Source organism: Alosa pseudoharengus, unplaced genomic scaffold, assembly GCF_046254945.1.
Source record: "Alosa pseudoharengus isolate Yale_2024_CS ecotype anadromous, Long Island Sound unplaced genomic scaffold, YU_APseudo_1.1 YU_APseudo_1.1_scf_10, whole genome shotgun sequence".
Classification (NCBI taxonomy): Eukaryota; Metazoa; Chordata; class Actinopteri; order Clupeiformes; family Clupeidae; genus Alosa; species Alosa pseudoharengus.
In genome coordinates this window covers 24882865-24906466 of record NW_027468565.1, presented here as the reverse complement: position 1 = coordinate 24906466, position 23602 = coordinate 24882865, and the positions used below count along the sequence as shown (strand labels likewise).

The window sequence follows — 23602 nt, the reverse complement described above, 5'->3', positions numbered from 1 at the left end:
CTCACATTTGACCCCCAAGTGATAGTAGTCCCAGTCTTAATTATGCATTATATAAATGATGATGTCATCTAAGTGTGAAAATGGATCGTGAAAATTTGAAGACAAAAAAAATCTTGTTCCTTAGACTCTATACTAGCAAAATATGCAAAAAAAACAATTTTTACAAGAAAATCCAGCGGAATTACACAAGACACCGTACTATATTCTGACTAGGCCTGTCGCGATATTCAATAAATCAATTAATCGCATGATAATTAAAATTAGCTCGATAATTTTTCTGGCTGCGATAAATGCCATTTGCTTGTTTGTTTTCCTCGTCTCTCTCTCTCCCTCTCTCGGGTCCTTAGAGTAACGATGAGTGAACCCTCATGTCAGTCACTTGTCAGTCGCATGGTGTGTGGGGAGGCGGGACTACTGGCGTAGCCTACCACAGAGTGCAGCTAAAGAGCCGCGTGAGAAGTATACCGGTAGGCGCTAGGCAGAGAGAAAGCTAGTTGCGAGTTCCAGTAGGCTACGCCTAATTAAGACAAAAAAGATGGAATTGGTTTCTAAGCCAAACGCGACAGCTGCAGTGTGGGAGCATTTCGGATTTAAACCGAATGCCTATGGTGAATCACTGAACGTGTGCGAGTCGGTGTGTCGCATTTGTTGGAAAATAGTCGCAATTAAAAGCGGCAACACAACAAACATGCATATGCATCTAAAACACAATCATCCGCTGCAGTTTTCCCAGTTGGGGAAAAAAAACACAACAAGTGGGCCGTCTTCCTCTTCTCGAGGAAAATTCTCAGAACGACAATATTATCGCTTATCGCAATAATTTCTGAGACAATTTATCGCCCAGCAAAATTTGTTATCGTGACAGGCCTAATTCTGACTATAATCAGATTGGTGGTTTCATTTGTTTTGCGCATGTAACTGCACTGACAAGATTGCTCCTCCAAAACAACAATGACAAACAAGTCAGACAATTCCATTCTACATAAAATGGGGGTGTTTCACCTCAAACTCATTCATAGTTTCATAACCTTAATTAGACGTTCACAAAAATGTAACAATTTCAGCATTTCACTATGTGCAGTGAAATCCGTTATTATATGTAACAGCCAATACTGATGGACAGACACCTTATGAGTGCACATAAACCACTTGTTTTTTTTTCTTTTAATCAACTGTGTAGGACTAGATAAGTACTAATATGAAAACCACAATCTTAATGTTATCTAAAAAGCCAACAATGATTGGCTTGTTTTCCCTACCTGGGTATGACAAGTAGCTCTGAGTTTTCAGAGAATAATAAACTAAAATCCATGAGGTAAGTTTAACACAATGCAACACAAGTGTAGATTTATGCAGAATCAATTTGCATAGTCTGTCAATTTGACCTCTAGATAGTAGCAGACGCCTGTCCGTAATACAGATAACCAGGACGTCACGGCCATCTTCTGTGCCCAGGTTGGTGGTGGCTGTGGTTGGAGTCGTGATGCGGTGGCCTGTTTCAGTACTAGTCAGCGTGTAAAGCCTCCCTCTGTTTACTTCCGTCTCATCAGTTCTCCAGGTGAGGTGGAAGCAGCCGGGGAACCCCCGACCAGGCCTGTGGGGCGCACCAAGCCAGCTCCGCGCGGGTGGAGATATTTACCCGCGCCGCACGGGTGGAGAGATGTTAACCAGCGCCGCACGGGTGGAGAGATGTTTGCCAGCGCCACATGGTTGGACAGATGTTTGCTTGCTCAGGCTGAGATTCGTGGGCTGGGGCGCAGGTCATGTAGAGGTCACAGGGTCAAAGGGCAGCGGAGGGCGAGGGGGTCATGGAGCCAGCGTCACATGAAATCCTCGTAGTCTTGTGTGTAGCCGCCGTCAAACCCGCCGTAATCGTCCAGGTCGTCCTTCATTATGGCCTTTAGGCCTCCTCCTGGGACCACTCCCCTTTTCTTCTTCTTGCCTTTATTCTGCTGTGGAGACAAACATTAAAACATTGAAACATTACAACAGCCTTTACTCTGCTGTGAAGACAAACATTACAATCATTACAACAGCCTTTATTCTGCTGTGAAGACAAACATTACAATCATTAAAACAGCCTTTATTCTGCTGTGAAGACAAACATTACAATCATTAAAACAGCCTTTATTCTGCTGTGAAGACATTTTATGTAGAAAAGTGGACAAATTGGTATTAATACTAAACCCTACTATGTGAGGTTTGTTTCTCTGTGACAGAACACAGGGATCAGATCACCAGCTAACCTTCTCGGAACACAGAGATCAGAACTATTTTTACAGTCTATGACCAGAACACAGAGATCAGAACACCAGCTAACCTTCTCAGAACACCAGGAGGTTATTCCAGAAAGGAAGATAACACTGAGATAAAACTTAACCTCTGTGTTCTCTCAACCTGTGGTGACTAAATCCGAGCTGTTGGTTCCAAAACACCGGTTACCAGTTAGTTCAATCAATCTCGTATTTGTTAACCTAGAGTTGTGCATGTTCACGGCGAACTTATAAAGATATCACTTTCACAGAACCTTCTCAGAACACAGATCAGAACACCAGCTAACCTTCTCAGAACACAGAGATCAGAACACAGATCAGAACACCAGCTAACCTTCTCAGATCACAGAGATCAGAACACAGATCAGAACACCAGCTAACCTTCTCAGTTCACAGAGATCAGAACACAGATGATAACACCAGCTAACCTTCTCAGAACACAGAGATCAGAACACAGATCAGAACACCAGCTAACCTTCTCAGAACAGAGATCAGAACACAGAACACCAGCTAACCTTCTCAGAACACAGAGATCAGAACACAGATCAGAACACCAGCTAACCTTCTCTTGCTTCTGTTTCTCACTGAGCAGCGCAGTCATTGAGTTGTTGATCTTCTTCAGGTCCTCTACTTCCACTGCACAAACACATCAACAAAGACAACAAGAGGAAACAGTTGGTTTCCTCAAAGGTCAAATTGACAGCAAGATATCGGTTCAACTGAACAACATTGGCATGAATATACTTCTTCATGACATTCTGGCTAAAGTAAAATACAACAGAAATCCAGATGTCCTGCCTAAGAAGTAACCACGCCAGTACTCACTTGAGATGCACAGGTTCTTGAACAGGGACTCTACGAAGTTGCTATAATGTACGGACTTCTCGTAGGGTGAGATCTTGTCTTTCAGCAGCTTCTCAAACTCTGTGAAGTCTTCTCTGGAGGCGGGGCTGATAGCGTCAATGCCCGTCACATGGTTACTAACGACGCCTGAGACAAGAGACAAGAGACAGAAGAGCACGGCGGTCTCATAGTCGCAGAAGAAGTGCAATTTATCTGATCCATAATCAGTAAGAGGGTGGAGGGAGGACAGTCTCCTTCACCCTGAAATGGATGCTCTTACCGAATGCATCGCTAGCCACCTCCAGATCAGTGTCCTCCTGAAGCTTCTTCACGTGTAGAGTTTCTGCGCGTTCATCCTCTGGCGTGAGCTCCATGACCTGCGTGAGCTCCGCAAGCTGCGCCTGCTCCTCCGGCTCCTCTATCTGAGATCGAAAGAGAACAGACAGCTCATAAAACCTGCCTCAAGCTTAAGCAGCAGCATAGGCAAGAACACAGTATTCCTATTCCACACACAGACACACACACACACACACACACACACACACACACACACACACACACACACCCTCTTCCGAAGCTCCTCCTGCTTTTGTCTTTGCAAATTTTCCTTCTCTTTAATTTTCTCATTTAGTTTCTTCTTCTCAGAAGACTTGACCTCTGTAAGACAAAAGCACCAGGGCCAGTAGGCCTCCACTTAACACCTCTATGGAGCATGTCCAGCAAAGGTATAAATGACCAGTTCTGTCTTCAGCCATTAACATGAGCCAACCTGTTGGTTTCTCAGCAGACTTTTCTTCCTCCTCTTCTTCGTCATCCCAATTATCCTAGAGGCGCAACATCCATATGGATTCAGGTGAGTCACACACTGTGTTTAACTGGCAAGTTGCAACCAACAGAGAATTCACAGCAGTACTAAACATCAGGCTGATGTGTAGCAGCCAGACTGAAGGAAGCAGCCATCATCAACATCCCAACTTCCTAAATTACAGTATCTACAATCTGCTTCATTATAGCCTACACAAATACTTTTGACAGTGGTAACGTCAACAACATTGTTATGAAGCTGGTTAGTTACCCCCTATACAAAATGATGTGTAAGCTCTGTCATTACAATGTAATAGCTGACTAATTGACAGGCCATGTAAGCACTTTACGTAGTTAAGTTATTCCCTAGTCGCTAACTGTGTCGAGCATCCCTCCAGCAGATTAATGGAACCGAGGGATAGCTAACATACATCTAGCAATAAAGTTAGCATGGGAAACTAACCTTAGCCTTAGCTGAAGCTAACGTGAGCAATTTCACGAGACCTAGTGCTGTTCTATAACCGGTTGCTGGCGAGGGACATTGCATGAAGGACTGCATGTTGTTGCGCTGACACTGGTGCTACTTTAATTATACTGCGTACCTTAATGTCCTCCTCCTCATCCTCGCCTTCCCATTTATCATGCACTGCCGCATTTTTTAGCGGCTGATCTGGCTCAAAGCTCTCAGTATCTAGAAAAACAAAAGACGTCATCACATTTCAAAAAGACGACCACAGTTGTTTCATGATCATAATCATCGTTTCGATTAATCTTAAAAATGTATAAGTCTCTAGGCAAACATATCTAGTGACAGTCGGTCCTACAATAATTCCAATGGTATTTCTTACCCCAAGAATCCCCGTCCGCCATGTTCGATGTGTTGACGGCGACTTTTAAGTGTTGCCAGTAGAAACTAGCGGTGACTGGGATAATCTCATCCACTTGTCTCATTTCCGCTGTCAGCTACACTGTATCAGTTTAACACAAATAATGTGCCAGTGCTCTTACTCTGCAGTTCACACGGTAAAGAAGTTTTGTTCAGCAAGTTTGAATTTTGTACCAAAGTTAGATTTTCACACAGAGATTTGTAGCCTAATAGTGGTTGCTTTGATCTTCTAATATTGGAGACCGGCCTGCCGGTTATTCCTGGTCCTGGAGGATGGCCTAGGCCTAAACGTGCTATAAACGAAAAGCTCAATTTTACAATCATGAAACAAAAAACCTGACGGTGACTGTGGACCTGGTCCGTGTAACGCTTTGCAGTGCTTTGCTCTATTTGCTCCATCCATCTGATCCAAATAAAAAATGTGTTCAATAATCCAATTTTCAATTTTTTTAACTGGTCAGCAAATAGATAATTGCTGCTATTTTCTAAATGTGTCATTAGTCACGCAAGATAAAGAAAAAAACAGAAACTGGATTGGAAACAAAAGTAAAATTCAGTTAATATTGGATTTTTGCCTTTTTTTTTTTTTACCGTTTTTGTTGGGGTGAACCACAAGCGTAGGGGGGTGACCTGATACATATTGGCGCGCGGTGTTGGTGATCACATTTTATCAGCGGATGTAGAGATGGAGGGCTATCAAACACAGTTCAGCTTGCATCAAGGTGCCAAGCGATTGATAATGTCAGCTCGAGATCAGAACCTCAGATGCAGAGGGAGACATTGCTGCATCCTGACACTTATGAGTAGGCCTACCGTACGTGTGTAAATGTTCATGTTCTGGGAGGCTTTGGAGACCTACATGATCCAATGGACTTGAGCCGTAGTAGCCTATAGACTGACGTCGATGGCAAAGCATTCTGCTTTGGGGAATTATTTGCTATGGTATGGCATGGCCATGGTATTCAAATATACTGTAGATATGTTCAACGTAGGCTGAAAGTTATGTTTAACGTGCCATCTCCCAAAAATCGGCGAAGTTTTAGTTATTAGCCTAATCTCTATAATGAGTCAAACGCATAACTTCAGGCGGCGCTCTCTTCCACCATCTAGCCTGGCCCAGTTAGATGGTGTTCTCCCCCTGGTGCTCGTGGTTCAGTGCAACCAAAAGCTCAAAAAAGGAAAATTAGACAATTGACGCATCATTTAAATGTTTAACTTCTGAACAGAAAACCGTAACTGTGCTCAATTGAAAATCAAAATATGCAACAATAACCCATTTACTGTGCCGTCCTAAAGAATGGATAACGGATTTTTAGACCTATTCATATATTTTTTCATGTGAATTCTGCAAATAGAACATAGCACTGCAAAGCGTTACACGGACCGGCCCTCTAGGGGTTTTCGCGAGCCTCATCTGGATCATTTCACGAAATCGGTGCCTTTCACATTTTAAAAATGTGAAAAATATAATTGTTTCAAACTAAATAATTGTTTATACACTTAAAAAAGATGGTAAGAGGACTGATATTGTATGCTGCCCCCTCTCTCACAACCCTGATAAAACATGAAAAATAGGACATTTAGCCTAATTCACGTCCTAATGATGTCACAAGCCTACTTAAAAATTATGTTACTGGTTTGTACCATCGTCCAGTCCCCTAGGCCTAGGGATTTTTGGTGATAGACTAATACGAAATTGGGGGACAATGATAAAATGATTATTTTTTCTAAGAAAATATATCTATTTATGTCAAAGCCATTACTTAACAATGAGATTACACTTGAGACAATACAACTGTGAAAATTGTATAATTTTACCAACATTTTATAAAAGATAAGTCCTGTTGAAAAAGAACAATAGGCTATAGCGAGGGATCAGGCCAAAATCCTTACAACAATACTTGGTCTTATATTGAGCATATGATCTATAGTAGCCTAACACTACGTTTTTTTACGTGTTGTTAAAGAAATTTCAGAACTGATTGGACGCAAAAGGCACCGATTTCACTGAATCACCATTTCCGGACGTGGGAAAAACGCACCTGCAAACTGAAAAGATTAGCAAATCAAAGACCTGTATATGTATCAAATTCTTGCTGTTATTTTGTTTTATTATCTCTACGTCACAGGTCGTGTGAATCCCGTTCGCACAGCAAACATGAGGTCGAGTAGGCTATAGCCTATGTGGGCTCCACCGCAATGGAAAACTGATCCAGAAAAAGAAATCGATCACCCATGTGTGAATGGATATCAAATAGCGGTTATGGTTAGGCCTAACAGTTTGCACAATCAGATGTTCAATCATGATCCATGAGTGGCACCTACTGGCCAATTAGAAACGGGTGTTTTCTTTGACCGCGGCGTCATGTGTAGGCCTAATCATGGTTCCATGTGAAGAATACATTTTGAATACATTTCTATCAGGATAAATAAAGTAGACTATCTATCTACAATTCTACACATAGATTTGCACCGCTTTTAGTGACCACATCAGCCCTTATAAAAGAACTATAGTAGCCTAGTGTATAATACATATTCTGTATAATAATATCCTTACCCTCTATAGTGTTTCTATTGTAGCCATACTTATAGAAGCCTAGCCTATGTCCCAAAATACTATAATACTTATACCAGGGAGAGTCTGAAAATTACATCTACATTTATTCATTTAGCAGACACTGTTGTCCAATTTGACTTATTAGTCAGGGGGCCTATGTGGTTTCTGTGGGTTTGAAATGTTAATTTTTGGAGAGTGGTTGGACTGTCTTTAGAGGTCATTGAACATGGAGAAAAATTATGTCTCCATTTTTTTTACCTGTTTCAACCCTATTTTTTTGAAATTGTATATTTCACTATAAATTTCGCCTAAATCACTGGCTATGATGAATAAAGTTCACAAAACAGTTATTTTCAACAGTATGATTGTATGTCAGTATTATGATTGTATGTCAAACAATTAGAGATAAGATCAATAACCAATCAGTTTCACCAAATACACATACTCGATTGCTGAAAGATAGCAAAAACATAAAAGAATCACAGATGAGACCTCGAACAACATTTAATTAATTTACATATACACAACATATTAGATCTCACCTCCACATCAACAATTTGTACAGGTCCGTAATAAACCATACCCAGATTATAGTAAAATATGGAGTGCTTCAAGGCTCAGTACTGGGGCCCCTGTTGTCTAACAGATGATACATAACTATACCTCTCCATAAAACCTGATGAATTAATCCCGTTAGCCAAACTTGACACATGTATAAGAGATATAAAGACATCGATGACGAATAATTTCCTGCTTTTGAACTCAGATAAAACAGGTCATGGTTTTAGGTTCTAAAAAGATGAGGGATATCCTATCCACATCTCAGGCTATATATATAGTGATCTTCCACTGACCTCATCCACAATTGTTAAAAACCTAGGAGTTATAATTGACCAGGACCTAGTACTAAATAATCACATAAAACAGATCACCAAAACTTCATTTTACCATTTAAGGAAGTCCTTATCCTTACCAGATGCCGAGAAATTAATCCATGCTTTTGTCACCTCAAGGATAGACTATTGCAATGCTATTACGCTGGCTGTAATAATACCTGTCTAAAGAGCTTACAGCTTATACAATGGAGCTGCTCACACACACAAAAAATATGAACATATTTCCCCCATCCTACACTGGCTACCTGTTAAACGTCATTGACTTCAAAATATTACTTATATCTCTTGGTTGGTTGCCTGCGTTGAAAGAGGACACCTCATGAAGACGCTCTTTTGTGTGCTTCTGACAGAAGAAGCACTTATCTAGGCAGCTGCTGCTGAACAAGTGTACAAAGTCCCTCTAGATGGACTTGATGCAGTTGCAGGTGTTGCTGCAGGTTCAGAAGATGGTCTACCACGTCTTTTCTGAAGACACCGAGTCCTGCCTGCTTCACATGATTTCTAGTAGCGAATCTTAGCATGCTGCAGATGCTCACTGTTACAGGTGGATTTGTAGCAGTTCCTGTGCCAAACTGCTTTGTTCTGTTGTAAAATAACTGCACTGTAACAATGTAATCGTTGGCTGATCTGTAATCACCATCTCCATACTCTCTCATGGACAAAAACAAGAAATTTGGCATATGTCTCTAGTGATGGGTCATTCACCTGCCACTGGATACATAGCCCAAAATCTGTTTCTTTTAGAATATGTGTGCCATCACCTGACTAACAGAAAGACATACCTCAGAATATAACCTAACTAGACTGTGCCACCATGAACTATGAAAATGTGCTTGCTCAGATGTAGAAGGCTAGAAGGTCACTAATATCACCAACCATGAAGAACAGAGCACTATGTGCTTCAGGTTATTCGATATTCTAAATTCTATAACTGTCAACTGTCACTGGTAGTGTCTCTCTTTCTCTCTCTTACACACACACACACACTCACCTGTCTGTTTGTCTATCTGATCCTTTTACCCTTTCTTCAGACTTCAGCTGGTAGCTATGTAAAAGTCTATTAAAATTGATTTAACAGAGATCTCTGCACTTTTATTTGTGCTTTGAATGGGTGTAGACAAGAACTGGCAGAGCAGGCTAGGCCTACACTCAAGCACACTAATAGGCATGAATTGATAGTATTGATATTGAAGTATTATTTTTTAAGCGGACAATTTCAAGAATTTTAGGCACAATTTCTTGTTAAAGAGATCAATCATCATCAGCCTAAAAATGTTTTATAATGCTGTATTGTTTATGTGGTCCACTTTTGCACACTACCTTGTAGAATATCTTTGCTTTTTTGCACCAAACCCTATGCTATAATACCGGCAATGTGAGGTTTATGGACAAAACACCAAATTTGACCTTTCTGAATTTGACCTTTGATTTAGGTCCTTCAAAACCTTCAAAAAAATGGAGACATGTTTTTTTACTCTTAAGAACCCCTAGAACAAAGATATAATACTCTCCAAAAATTAACATGTAAATCCCAGAAGCCCCCAAATTAGACAAATAGGCCCCCCTACTATATAGGCTACATATGTCAATTATAAGGGATTACATTATCCCTGGAGCAACTTGGGGTTAAGTGCTTTGCTCAAGGGCACAACAGTGGAAGCCAGAAATTGAACTCATAACTTTCAGGCTACTGCATGCTAGCCCAGCTCTTTAACCACTACACTACACTACCGCCCTTGAAATTCAACCTGGCACACCAGCAGGGAGCCATGGCTGCAAGTGAAACCTGTTTCACCAAGTTGTGCTCACAGGCTTTATTTCTGGCATGAACTCGGTTACATTCCTCAAAAGAATTTCCCAATCACATTGTCTCTCCTCAAGACTCCCTTGGAGTTATTTTTCCCAAATGGCAGTTTTTTTCCCCAAATGGCAGTTATTTTTCCCAAATGCCAGCCATAAAGCTGGTATTACCTCTGACTGGTCAGAATGTCAATCAAACTCTGGACTTGTGAGACAGGATTGAGTTAACACAGATTTAGAGAAAGATAAAAGAACATTTCTGAAAGTGGATGGTAGACTATCATTCTCAAACAGAGCACCAACAGTCTTCCAAGGTCAGGAATAAAGGGCCTTGGTCAGGCAGGACCAAGAACCCAATGGTCACTATGAACTCAACCTGAGGACCCTGTGATCAGCAAGAACCTAATGGTCACTAATGAAGGGACAAAACTCTGTGCAGCACTCCATCCTTGAGGTGAACATTTCACCATGACAACCCGAAAGGCCCAAACACGGCTGTGCAGCGATGCTTTCTGACCAAAATGCTTGAATAAATCTGCCAAATGGAATGGTTGAGACTTCTAAAAGTAAGGTGTGCCAAGCTTGTAGGATCACTCCCAAGATGATTAGGCTGGAGGATATTATTGTTGCTGACCAACAAGACTCTGAATCTTATCTTCTGTAAATGGTACATCGGTCTTATTTGATAAATTAACAAAACAATCCAGAGCCTGGTTTTCCCCCCTCGTCGGAGTATTGTATGTTGATTTATGAGAAAACAAATGTAGAAAACTTAAAAGGGTATGAAATGCACTGTTAGTAGAGATTGTTAACTGCAGCGACACTTCCATTTGCATCTCAATTTTTACAACACACTGTTTTACCATTGTGTTGCTGTTCTTTTTATTCATACCGAACATTCTTGCAGACCCAGACACCTTAGCTACCTATTTCTTAAAATGTGGACCTTCAACAATTGTAATCCTCTTGTTAAACAAAGGTAAATGGTAGCCATTGAACACAAATGAGAATCGCCTGTAGACATTTTCCTTCACCCACTTCATCTACTCATTTGTATCATTTCCACCACCTTGGTTTGTTTCAGATGCAACTACATAGTTGTACGACCCCTGACGAGATGGTCAACAAATGAGCGCAATGCTGAGGGAAACTTTGCTAAAGTATGCATTACCTGGGAGATAGTGTTATTGTAGTTTTTTAAAATATATAAATATATATTTAGAAAATATTCCACTTGCTTCTTTTCCCCAACACATTAATTTCAAGTTGGGCTTTAAGGAGCCTATGCGATGTCTGGGAGAGCATGTGATTATGTAATATCATATGGTAAGGCTAAGAGTATCCTCCTGCCAGACAGGTCAGATAGTCTATCGGTTCCCTATTCCTGCTCCTTGACAGGAGAGCTTGGCCCAATCCCATTTCTGTCTTCCCCCTTCCCCTTAGTTTTGCACGTTCTTGTGAGAGGAAGGGATATCCCAATAGATCTCTGAAGTTTGCCTACAAAAAAGCTGCCATCTTTGCCCATATAAGGAGATCCGGTATCTTCCGACTTTTCCTTTGGGAAAACTTGGGCATTCTGAATTACTGCACCTGTTAAGACGCTTGGCTTCGAGTGGGTATACTGTGATCTTCAGTACGTTAAGACGGCAAACTTAGATTTTTGCTGCCACAGAGCTAACTTGCAATGCAATTTGCCATAGGCAGTTAGCTTCAATTAACACAGATATCTCCTTATATGGGCAAAGATGGCAACTGAAAGATGTAGGTGACTATTCTTTTGGATTGAGGGGAAGGGCCATGTACCACTTAAAACCTACTTTCCACAAGCTTACTTGTAATTGAAGGGTAAAAAAATATAATCTGAAAACTGCTGCCCTGATTAAAAACACAATACAGCTGATATCAGTTGGTATTCTGTCTATAATGGAGTGGAATGGAAATTTCTAAATTGACCACAAACTTTTGACCAGTAGTGTATGCAGGTTGCTAGTGACAAAATACTAGTTTTTAGTGTGGTACGATCACTTTGTAAATTATGTTTAATTAAAATGTGTTCCAACCATCTCGGCTCTCCCTTTCGGTTTCGAATGGGAATTTTTACCCCTATGGCTTGTCATTCTGGGCTAGGGGTAAGACAGAAATGGAATTGGGCCCTAATCTGTCAGATCCTCCTAGACAGGAGAGCTAGCCTATCGATTCCCCATTCCTGCTCCTAGACAGAAGAGCTAGTCTTTTGGTTCCCCATCCTGCTCCCAGACAGGAAAGCTAGTCTCTCGGTTCTCCATCCTGTTCAGGAGAGCTCTCCCCCCCCCCCCCCCCCGAGAACCACCCCTGTCCTCTCCCAGTGCTGATCCTCGGCTGATCCTTCTTGGAAATAACTTGAGACTCTCACAGCTGTGGAAGAGAAGGGGGTGTTCATGTTGGAATCATGAAAAATCAAATCACCACGGATACAGGCCACCCACGGGCTACATTCAAGTTGAATGACATTTAGAGGAATTTAAAAAAAAAACAAAAAAAAAAAAACACAGATTAAGAACAGTCAAGGCCATGTGAGTATGAAGAATAAAAACAGAGCACACGATCACCCCTTCCTAGGACGAGTATAAAAAAATAAAGATCATAAAAACTGACCATAACACTGAATAAAAATGGTACGGCCGTTCAGGTCTACCTCACGCATACACCAAAGCACTTTTTTTCCGTTTTTTTAAAGTCTGACTGCATCCCCTCACTTGCGGCTCTGATTCTGGGAGCTACGGCCCATCTCTGCCAGGGTGTGTGTGTGTGAAACAGAGGAAGTGAGAGCAAGAACAGAAGCATCCTCCTTAGACGCACAACCCAGCTGCCTTTATCTCACCACCTCTTAAGATGCTAGAGGGCCATCCTCAACTGCTCTGTCAGCTCAAATGGAACCCAACCAGCAACAGCGATGCTTGGGAGGGGATGCTTAGCCCGCCTTCCCTCACCCCCCTGCACCCACACTGCCAATCATGAGGCTGAGGAGAGTTTGACAACAAAGAGCTAAGAGAGGAACTAAGAGGCAGACTTAAGAGAAGACGGCAGGGATTGGTTGACTATATCTACGAGTGTGTCACTAATACCTGCACTGGTGTGAGTGAAGATGACGAAGAGCTGAAAGCCGGTTGCTCCGCAGAGGATGGCCATCTAAAAAGCTCTCCCTCCCTGTGTGTGTGTGTGTGTGTGTGTGTGTGTGTGTGTGTGTGTGTGTGTGTGCGCGCGCGCGCATCTTGAGATGTTGTGCGCAGGTAGAGAAGTTGCTCTCACTGAACGCCTGGCAAAGGGTACGCGTGGACGACGAGCATGGGTGTAAGTGGGCACTAACGTAGCGACTGGCAGAGGGTGCAAGTGGGCTCTAACTGAACGCCTGGCAGAGGGTGTGAGTGCCCTGATGTTGTGTTGGCGCCACGGCTGGTGCCTAATTTGCTAAGATGCCGAGCACACACAGCTTTCCTATTTACAGGTCAAAGCATCACTCCACCACCCCCTCTCAGAAAGGATAGTAAAACAGCTTTAACATAATGACATATGTAATTAAAGATCAGCAAAGCTCAACATCTCTGAAGCAATGAAAAAGTCTGTATTCTTGTTGAAGGGGCAGATATTAAGCAATCACCATGGCTTAGTCACTGAAGCACAATAAAATCATGATTTTTCTTACGTTTCTGACAGTTTTACTTGTAGGTTGTGTAGGCCTATGTTTTTTTTTTTTTTTTTAAAAGACAGACTAAACATTTTTAAAACTTGAAAGCAAATGAACAGTTCTGAATTACATCTATAAACAACCAACAGTAAAAACCTATGGAGTCAACGTGAAGTATGAACTTATCAGCATTTTTTTTTGTTTCACCTTGGAGGAATGCATGATGGCGCAATGGGCAGAGGAGGTTTGCAAAACTGGACAGGAGAAAATATATACATGTCATATATACATGTCACTGAATCTGGAGAACTGGGTGTTTCCTATATTTATATTTGACTGGCCGTGCCTGCAGAAGAGAATCTGTGGCTGTGGAGAACCTAGAACCTAGAGTCCAAGCACCAAAACGGAGTGAAAAAACGCCCTCAACATTCCATTCCTGTCCAATCAGGCAAGGACTTCCTTTCCCAGAAGCCCAAGTGTTCCAGGCGCTATTCCGAGTCAACCAATGGGCTCTCGCTCCTCTCGTCCCACTCGTATAAAAGGTGTGTACATGTATAGACAATGCTGTAAAACAGGAGTCTCTTCCTCACTGAAAAAGTTTGACCGTATGGCATAGCTGCTGCGCTCACAGACCCCTCAGGGTTTGATCGTTGGACTCTTCCGCTTCGCGCTCCTCCTGAGGCCTCGCCTCCAGCTTGTGGGGTGGGGGAGGGGTTGTTGGGGTGGGGTGGGGGTGGGGGGGGTCCAGAGAAGTCCGCGGAGGTGCGGCCCGGCTCAGTCACGAGGCAGCAGGTCGTGCAGACGGAACCGCTCCCGGATGTGAGGTCGGACGTCCTCATTCTGCCACACAGACACGTGGAGTATGAGTTACCCCAAAACAGACAGACATGTAGTATTGGTTACCCCAAAAAAGACAGACGTGGAGTATGGGTTACCCCAAAAAAGACAGACGTGGCAATGTCACCTTTAACCTTGCTGTAGTGTGCACCACTATTTGCCGCCTGAGGTACAGGAATATGCTAGTACCATGCCCTGTATGCTATGCTATATATGAATATGCTAGTATGAGTGCAAATATTCTGTGCTTGGTGAACAGAAACCATACTAACCTACTCTAGCAGCATCTAACACACACACACACACACACACACACAAAGACAGACAGACACATACACGTCCTACCATTTCAACAAGCTTCTCCAGAAATGGGACCAGCTTCAGAAGCTCGTTATCGTTCCGATCCATGAACCAGCTCTCGATGGGAATACCGTTGGACAGCTGTATACACAAACACACACACACACACACACACACACACACACACACACACACACAGACAGACAGACAGACAGACACACATTTCCAGTCAGATTGGCAAGGTTCAGATACATATTTCCAGTCAGGTTGGCACGCCCTGATAGGTGAGGACGCGGAACTCGAATCTTTTAGCACGACTCACCTGGTAGGCGAAGGCTTGTGGCGAGTTGTCTATGATGATCGTCTTGGACAGGTCCCTCCCCAGAATATTGAGGTCCTTGATGTAGTTTCCCTGGACACACACACAGTGCTCCCGGAATAACCTGTGCCTGCAGCAGTCACAAACGAAAGGGAACGTCTGTCATTAACCACCTCTAACAGCCAAACAATTACACACACACACCAGCATCAGCGCTTCCACACACCTGACCAGCTGTTTCTTAGGGTCCAGGATATTTAGCAACTTGTCAGCATACACCTTCTTAGAGGCAGTGAAGAGGATGATCTGAGGAAATCATAACACAATGTTACTGCCGAGTAGAACAGTGTCCCAGTAATGAATCACGCAATGCTAGCGTTAACATAAGCCATTTACTGCTGAGTAGAATAGTGCCCCAGTGGTAGCCAAATAACTCTTACCTCATAAATCTGAGACATGCGCTCCAGAAATTCTCTGAAGAAAGGCCTTAACCTCACATACACCTGGAAAGGACAAGGCATTTCAGATGAGTCATGACAACATCCATAGATAGAGTCTCCCATATCTACACCCCTCAAATCAATCAGACCCAGAGATAGGAGGTGGGAAACACCACACATCATTTTATAGTAATATTCCGCAGCCTGTAGTGAGGACCGTCAGTGTGTTTAACCTGAGCGGGGAGAACGCCAGTGTGTTTTAACAGTCCTTAATGTGTTTTAACCTGAGTGAAGAGCAGTCGGTGTGTTTTATCAGTTGTCAGTGTGTTCTAACCTGAGCAGTGAAGAGGCCGGTATTTAACCGGAGAAGTGTGAGTCGTGAATGTGTTTAACCGGAGCAATGAGCGTCGTGAGAGAGTGTTAACCTGTGCAGTGCGAGTTGTGAGTGTGTTAACCTGTGCAGTGCGAGTTGTGAGTGTGTTAACCTGTGCAGTGCGAGTTGTGAGTGTGTTAACCTGTGCAGTGTGAGTTGAGAGTGTGCGAAAACTGAGCAGTGAGTCGTGACAGAGTGTTAACCTGAGTAGCTCACCTGGTAGATGACGTCCTGGAAGAGCACAGGGAAGGTGAGGGCGGCGTCCTCCAGCTCATTTAGACTGCAGTGGACCAGCGTCTCGTCCTGCAGGAACACAAACGCCAGGCAGGTCACACACATGGACACTCTTCACAACGCAGCACACACCAGCATCTACAGACACAACGCAGCACACACCAGCATCTACAGACACAACGCAAGACACACCAGCATCTACAGACACAACGCAGCACACACCAGCATCTACAGACACAACGCAGCACACACCAGCATCTACAGACACAACGCAGCACACACCAGCATCTACAGACACAACGCAAGACACACCAGCATCTACAGACACAACGCAAGACACACCAGCATCTACAGACACAACGCAGCACACACCAGCATCTACAGACACAACGCAGCACACACCAGCATCTACAGACACAACGCAGCACACACCAGCATCTACAGACACAACGCAACACACACCAGCATCTACAGACACAACGCAACACACACCAGCATCTACAGACACAACGCAGCACACACCAGCATCTACAGACACAACGCAGCACACACCAGCATCTACAGACACAACGCAGCACACACCAGCATCTACAGACACAACGCAGCACACACCAGCATCTACAGAGACAATGCAGGCGCCGTGAAGTGATTACTAAACGTGTGTGTGTGTGCGTGTGTGTGTGAAGTGATTAGTAAGTGCACGTGTGTGTGTGTGTGTGTGAAGTGATTACTAAATGTGTGTGTGTGGTGATTACCATGGTTCCCGCTCTAAGTCAAATGTAAAATTCCATGACTTTTCCCTGACAAAAAAACCCTGAATTTCCATGACTTATATAATGAATGGCACAATATAGCCTACCGACCAATGATTTCAGAGCAGACGCGTATCGTTCAAGAATACTTTACTTTTTTAGAGCGGGAGATGAATAAATGGGCATTTAAAAAAAACAAAGTTGGGCTACGCAAACAAGCAGTAAAGCTAATAACCAGATATACACCAGTTCTGCGTGGAATTATTTCTATTCATGTATTTTGACAGGTACATTTTAATTTCCTTGATATTCCATGACTTTGCCCCAAAAATAATAAAATTCCCTGACTTTCCATGTCTGGAATAGAGTTTCCAAAATTCCATTATATTCCAGAAATTCCATGACCTGTGAGAACCCTGGATTACTAAGTGTGTGTGTGTAAAGTGACTACTAAATGTGTATGTGTGTGTGTGTGTGTGTGTGTGTAAAGTGATTACTAAATGTGTGTGTGTGTAAAGTGATTACTAAATGTGTGTGTGTGTGTGTGTGTATAGTGAGATTACTAAATGTGTGTGTGTGTGTGTGTAAAGTGATTACTAAGTGTGTGTGTGTGTGTGTGTGTGTGTGTGTGTGATTATTAAATGTGTGTGTATTGTGTATGTCAATAGGTCGAAGATTAGGGAGAACTCAGACGTCCTGTTGTGAGAGTGTGTGAGCAGTAGTGACTACAAATGTGATTGGTTTTCAGTGTTGTGTGATGTAGAAGTTGCAGAACAGTGTCATGTTGCTGTGAGAACTTTGTGGCACACATCTCCTCACCAGGTCGAGGACGAGGGAGAACTCTGGCGTGCTGCGGGTCTTGAGAGGAAGAGCCGGCTTACGGGTCAGCTGTTCCTCAGTCAGCGGAGGCACGTGCTTGATGAAGAAATACCTGGACACAGTAAATGAGTGTGAAAGTGTGTGTGGTGTGGTGTGGTGTGGTGTGGTGTGTGTGTGTGTGCGTGTGTGTGTACGCGTGCAAGTTAGTGTGTACTCACGGGTCGAACACCTCCCAGTCTTCTTCATATGACCCCTCAGGAGGGGGAGAGGGAGGGGCTGTAGGGTAGCTGCTGTCTGTCGACCCCACTGCTGCATGAGCGCACACACACACAAATATTCAGAAGAATTCTCACAGCAACATGACACATCAAGCAACTTCTACATCACATAACACTGAAAACCAACCACATGTGCTGTCAATTCTGGTTCCATTGCAGCACTTAAGAACTGTGCTTAGAACTTGCTTCCCATGATTTTACTCAAGTAAAAATGTTAGGGGTTGAAAGCTTTGGGGTTTCGCAGCATGTTAACCACCCAAAACAATCTACAAGGACACTTTTTATATGTAAAAAAAAAGTTAAGGCATTTATTATTCTGCAGTCATTTGCTATTCCTTTTAGATCATTAAACATTTAATATATTTAAGCAGAAATCCGGCGAGTTTTCACATAGATCTCCGTTTCTCGAGGTCACCGAGTTCTGTAGGGACAAAGATAAAAAAAAATATTCGGTTTTACCTAGCTCGAGTTGCTACAGCAAGCAGCTAATGCAGCCAGGCAGCTACATCGCTCCACTCTGGGGACATGTACATGGGAGCTCACAGACATGCTCCCAGAGTGTAGCGCTGTAGCTGCCTGGCTGCGTTAGCTGCTGGCTGTAGCAACTCGAGTTAGGTAAAACCGATTGTTTCCTTTTTTTCGTACCGACAGTACTCGGTTACCTTGAAAAATGGAGATCTACGTGAAAAATCCCTGGATTTCTCCTTTAAACATTACTTGCTTTGCATCAAAATTGCACTATTTCGCTACATGACCTGCATTAAAGCGATTGGTACCAACTCCACACTGGTAATTGCACTACATGGACAGGCGCTGTGTTGCACGTGAGCCTACCTGTGAGAGGGGGCATGTCCGCCTCGGTGACGATCTCACCCTCCTCCACAATGGAGTCGGGGGCAGGCAGGCCGGGAGAGGGCACCTGGGCGGTTGGGTAGAGGGTCACGCCTCGGTTCTCGCTGGCCGCTGTGGAGGTGGAGGTGGGTGTGCTGCTGGGGGTCTCCTCTGGGGGCTCCATCTCCAGGTGCTTCACAATCTCCTCCGCCTCCATCGCCTGCCCGGGGGAGTCCGACCCAGCAGAGGCTGCAGGACGGACGGACGGACACACACACACACACACACACACACAGAACTTAGCGAAGAGAAGAGCAGGACATTTGTTCAACTCAATGGATTGGCGCAAATAGAAAGCAACACATCATATTCATCCTCTATGGTGCAAACACACACATTAATACACTGACACATGCAAACATGCAAACACAAACACCTACACATACAGATAGACAGACACACACACACACGTTATTTCTTGTGTTTGCGCTGCAGAGACGACTGAGCCTCCAGTCTCACCATTCTTGTTGGCCGGAGAGAAAAAGTTAAAGACGGGTGAGAAGATGGTTCCGAGGAGCGTGGTGCGTGGCGGGCTGGTGGGGACATCCGCCTGGACCGTCAGCTTTCCGTTCGGCTTCACCGGCTTCCCATCGCGGCTCACCGTTTCTGCAAGAGGAGACAGGCCCACAGCAGTACAGCATCGTCAGTTAGCCCAGCGCCACGGATCAAGGAAAACGGATCACGCTGGCATGCTGATCACAAACACAACCACTGGCCTGAGGCCTGGGGATTCCTGCACACACTGAACTGATCCCCATATGATGGTTTTGCATCAACATGTGCCCAGTTGGCAAGGACTAGATGTTCATTTGGAAAAAGCCATTTGTTCCATGTTTTGCTTGTCTGGTCATTTTTCCTCAAATTTCGGACAATAATGTCTAAATGGAGAATGTGTGTGTTGCCTTGAGAAGAGACGTGCTTGTTGCCTTGAGAAACCAGCTGAAGTGGATTGTGGGGGGCAGCTCCGACGACTCACCTCCATTGGCCGGGTTTTTCCGGCGTGTTCGTGGGTCGGCTTTGGTGCCTGTGGTTGGAGTTGAGGTGATCAGGTTGCCGTCCACATCACTATCCATACGGCTCCTTTTGGCAGGGGTACACTGATCCACCTGAGAGAGGGAAGTGCAAAATTAAAATGGAAATCAAAAGCAAAAAAAGTTCACTTACGCCAATGATATTAGCTTAGTGCTTGTAGCACAATGACCATTATTGTTGAACCTAAACTAAACAAGTAAGCCATTTTAGGAGACCAGACAGACCCCTGACTGATGTCACGTCCAACCAGACAAGGCCCCACACAGAGGCCCTCCAGTCAGAACAGAATCACGGCGTGGTCCTGTGGCGTACCTTGACGGCATTTCCTCTGATGAATCTTTTGATGGTGGAGAAAAGGCCGGTCTCATTCTTCTGCATCCTGGCTACTGCGGTGGCAGGGGCGACGGAGTGGTCGACCTCGGAGTGTTTTCTCTTGGCCTGGGCGCTGCGCTTGGAAGGGGGTGGGGGTGGGCCGGGCTGCTGAGACGCCTTGCGCACTCTCAGCCTCATCGTCCCAGTCGTCACATGAAAGACTGGCAGTGGAGCACACGTGCACACACAAAACCCCACGCACACACCTTACTGTTAATATGTTGCCAATCAGAGTATAACTATACAGCAAGTCAATTGTTTTTAACAAGCAATTACCTTAACACAATTAGTCAAAGTCAAAGTCAAAGTCAAAGTCAGCTTTATTGTCAATTTCTTCACATGTTCCAGACATACAAAGAGATCGAAATTACGTTTCTCACTATCCCACGGTGGAGACAAGACATATTTTACCACCAATTAGATTTCATTACATATAATATCACGAGTGTTCAGAAAAATGCTATATTGTTACAGATGGTATTACCATAACAGTTTCCATTTACCATTTTAACTCATGATCAAAGCGGAGATAAACTCCAATGAACTGGTGAAAATGTTTAATCGTTTCCCGCTTATTTTCTCCTACCTGTTTCGGTTCTTATAAGACTGCACTCTAAATGACTTATTGCATTCTTGGTCAACTTGTCAACTCAGAACAACCCATGTAATCATAATTAAACGAGTACTCATAGATTAACGTTATGGATGGAGTATAGAAAAGTACACGGTGAGAGAGTTCGCTAGCATAGTACTCTGTTAGTAGACAACCTTAAAAGTGGGCGGGGTGAGGCATGGAACTTGGACACGGTGAGCGTCTAAACTCTAGCCCCAGGCAGGAGAAAGTAAATCCGGCCTGTTGATATACAGACGTTCTTACACTATGGGTGGACAAATGTAGAACAAAATCACATGTTAGGTAAATCGGCAAAAGCTTACTTTGTTTGCCGGCATTGACACTTACTAAGCCATATGAAGATTTGACAGTCAGGCTAACGTACACGAACTGGTTACTTACTGGTCGAGCTAGCTTTAACGTAATCCAGTAATGTCAGTTAGCTACCTTTGCTACAATGCTAACGTTACCACTAAAAATCAAATTTAAATTAATTCGCAAATCATGTTAGTTAGCTTAAACGACTGTGGCAGTGAAGTCACTCGGCTGAATTTTCCACTTACTCCTATAACGTAGAAATGTGGTTGCTTCTTGGATACGTCTGATTTAAGATTAATTAGCTATGTAGCTTAAACTAGCCACAATATTGACATGCTAATATTGGGTAGCATTAGCGCATTGGAATCGCGCATAGGCGGAGCTGAGAAATGGTCGCCACGAACGATTTTCTCAATTTACGACACAACCAACATCTTACTATGACAGAACATCTTGACCAGTTTCTCAATCATTTAGGCAACTTACAAGTTTTCCACGCATCACTCGGTAGAAAAGATGAAAACATACTAGGACACAGCTGCTAGCTACCTAGCCAACTACATGTTCTCGTAGGACATACCTATGCTAGTGTACGCGAGATTGTACACAGCGACCGTGGCGTAGGGTTACGGCTATTTATTTTGCAACATGATAGCATTGTAGCTTGCAACATTTTGAAACATACTTACGTCCCAGCGCTTACATGCCCGGAATGGGGTTAACTAGCTGAAGTCGTTGTGCTTGAAGCCACAACGGTGGCGACCCTCCTCTGCTCGTTCGTCAGCCTGCTTTTCTCGGTTGTGAATTTCGAGTCAAACCGACAGCTACACGACAGCTACTTGGGACGCCATTTCCCGCCTCCTCTCCAAGATTCCTGAAAAGAACCCGGATGGTTGAACCATCTGCGCAAGCGCATTTTTGTGTGAAATAAAAATGTTTACTTTAGTGTTCATTTACGTTCAGTAGACCCACGCAAGGAGCACGACTGGCCCACAAACACGATTCCTAGTCCTGCATACCATTAAATGTACTTTATCAAATGTATGCGGTATTTCTAGTACAATTTAAATCTTATTATTACGACTGATATGAAGAGTTAACCACTGGAACAGAGACCAACTGGTGTTGGGTAAAAGAATGCATAACACACTGAAGTCACCACTGAATCTACATATTATGTTATAAAAAGTACAATTAAAATTACACGTGAATAACTGCTGTCACTGAAAGCGAAGGGAAGGCAAAACAGAACATCATACGCTTGATCCAACAGGTAGTGTTTTTATTATTTAAAAGTTATGATAGAAAATTTCCCTCTTGCAAGACCAAATGAAAGTGTTGGAATAATCAGATGAAGGCATTACCAGTAGTTTCACTTCTACACGAAAAGAGAACCCCTTTGCTAAGCAGACAGGGTGACACATTACAGGCTCTTTATTATATTGTAACGATTTGATAGCGACACACACAGTAGTCCAATCAAAAGGTTTATTTGCTGAGAACGAGAGCAGGGACACAGACACAGAACACAATACACACGGGGCAGGTCAAGCAGACACACACACTACATATACAGGGGAGGACGCAGCCCCCCACACAAAAAGGATCACACATGAGGGAAAACTAAAAGGGAAACATGTTACAATAAAGACGCTAACATTACACTCAAAACTATGGAGAACTAGACGTACCGCAGAGCGGTACAAAATATGACCGCCGCCCAGTCCAGCACATTTTTTCCATAAAAATAAATCACGCTGAAAGGCCTATATGATTCTAACTGTCTCACTAAATTGCATTATCCACACTCAATTCTCACTGATATCTGCTAGACAACAAGTACCAAAACATGATTAGTTCATAGATTTCACATGTAAAATTAATTTTATACAACCCCACCTCCATCTTGCCTGTTCATAATTCTGAGAAATTCTTGAATTGTGTGCATGTACATGTTTCTGTTATGTGTGTGGGTGTGTGTGTGTGTGTGTGTGTGTGTGCGTGCTTGTGTGTGTGCCTGCGTATGTGCCTGTGCATGCAAGCGTACATATGTCTACTGTGTGAGTATGTGTCATACGTATGATTACTATGAATGTATGTGTGTGTGTGTGTGTGTGTATCTGTTTGTGCACATGTGTGCACATGAAATGGGTTAACATGACACCTGGAGGCAAACATACGGATAAAAATGGTCATCCTAGTCCCTACAGTTCTCAAGATATTCACAGAGAACTGTGTCTGCCCTACCCTCCTTTCGGGGGGTCCAGTCCAGCGGGGGGGCTACAGATCAAAACGAAAAAC

The 23602-nt window shown here is 43.5% G+C and overlaps 2 protein-coding genes across 4 annotated transcripts; both read right to left on the bottom strand.

The window, feature by feature from the left end:
• Window positions 1-204: 204 nt before the first annotated feature.
• Window positions 205-4924, bottom strand: eif3ja (eukaryotic translation initiation factor 3, subunit Ja). Of its 2 annotated transcripts, XM_076268698.1 has the most exons (8): window positions 4769-4924; window positions 4523-4611; window positions 3886-3940; window positions 3682-3773; window positions 3397-3538; window positions 3099-3263; window positions 2836-2909; window positions 205-1952 (listed from the first exon to the last, which is right to left on the bottom strand). In XM_076268698.1, the coding sequence occupies exons 1-8, from the start codon at window positions 4869-4871 to the stop codon at window positions 1821-1823; spliced, it is 852 nt and encodes a 283-aa protein (XP_076124813.1). In that variant the 5' UTR covers window positions 4872-4924; the 3' UTR covers window positions 205-1820. The 2 variants fall into 2 exon arrangements, with proteins under 2 accessions (XP_076124813.1, XP_076124821.1); XM_076268706.1 differs by lacking the exons at window positions 3682-3773; window positions 3886-3940 and having other exon boundaries at window positions 4769-4910.
• A 7532-nt stretch (window positions 4925-12456) lies between these two features.
• On the bottom strand, window positions 12457-22174 carry ctdspl2a (CTD (carboxy-terminal domain, RNA polymerase II, polypeptide A) small phosphatase like 2a). 2 transcript variants are annotated; one of them, XM_076268690.1, is made up of 13 exons: window positions 21991-22174; window positions 20311-20531; window positions 19943-20072; window positions 19426-19572; window positions 18910-19155; window positions 18016-18106; window positions 17798-17909; window positions 16209-16295; window positions 15620-15682; window positions 15406-15485; window positions 15183-15309; window positions 14906-15001; window positions 12457-14563 (listed from the first exon to the last, which is right to left on the bottom strand). In XM_076268690.1, the coding sequence occupies exons 2-13, from the start codon at window positions 20506-20508 to the stop codon at window positions 14498-14500; spliced, it is 1443 nt and encodes a 480-aa protein (XP_076124805.1). In that variant the 5' UTR covers window positions 20509-20531; window positions 21991-22174; the 3' UTR covers window positions 12457-14497. The 2 variants fall into 2 exon arrangements, with proteins under 2 accessions (XP_076124805.1, XP_076124798.1); XM_076268683.1 differs by lacking the exon at window positions 21991-22174 and adding an exon at window positions 21788-21954.
• Between the last annotated feature and the right edge of the window lie 1428 nt (window positions 22175-23602).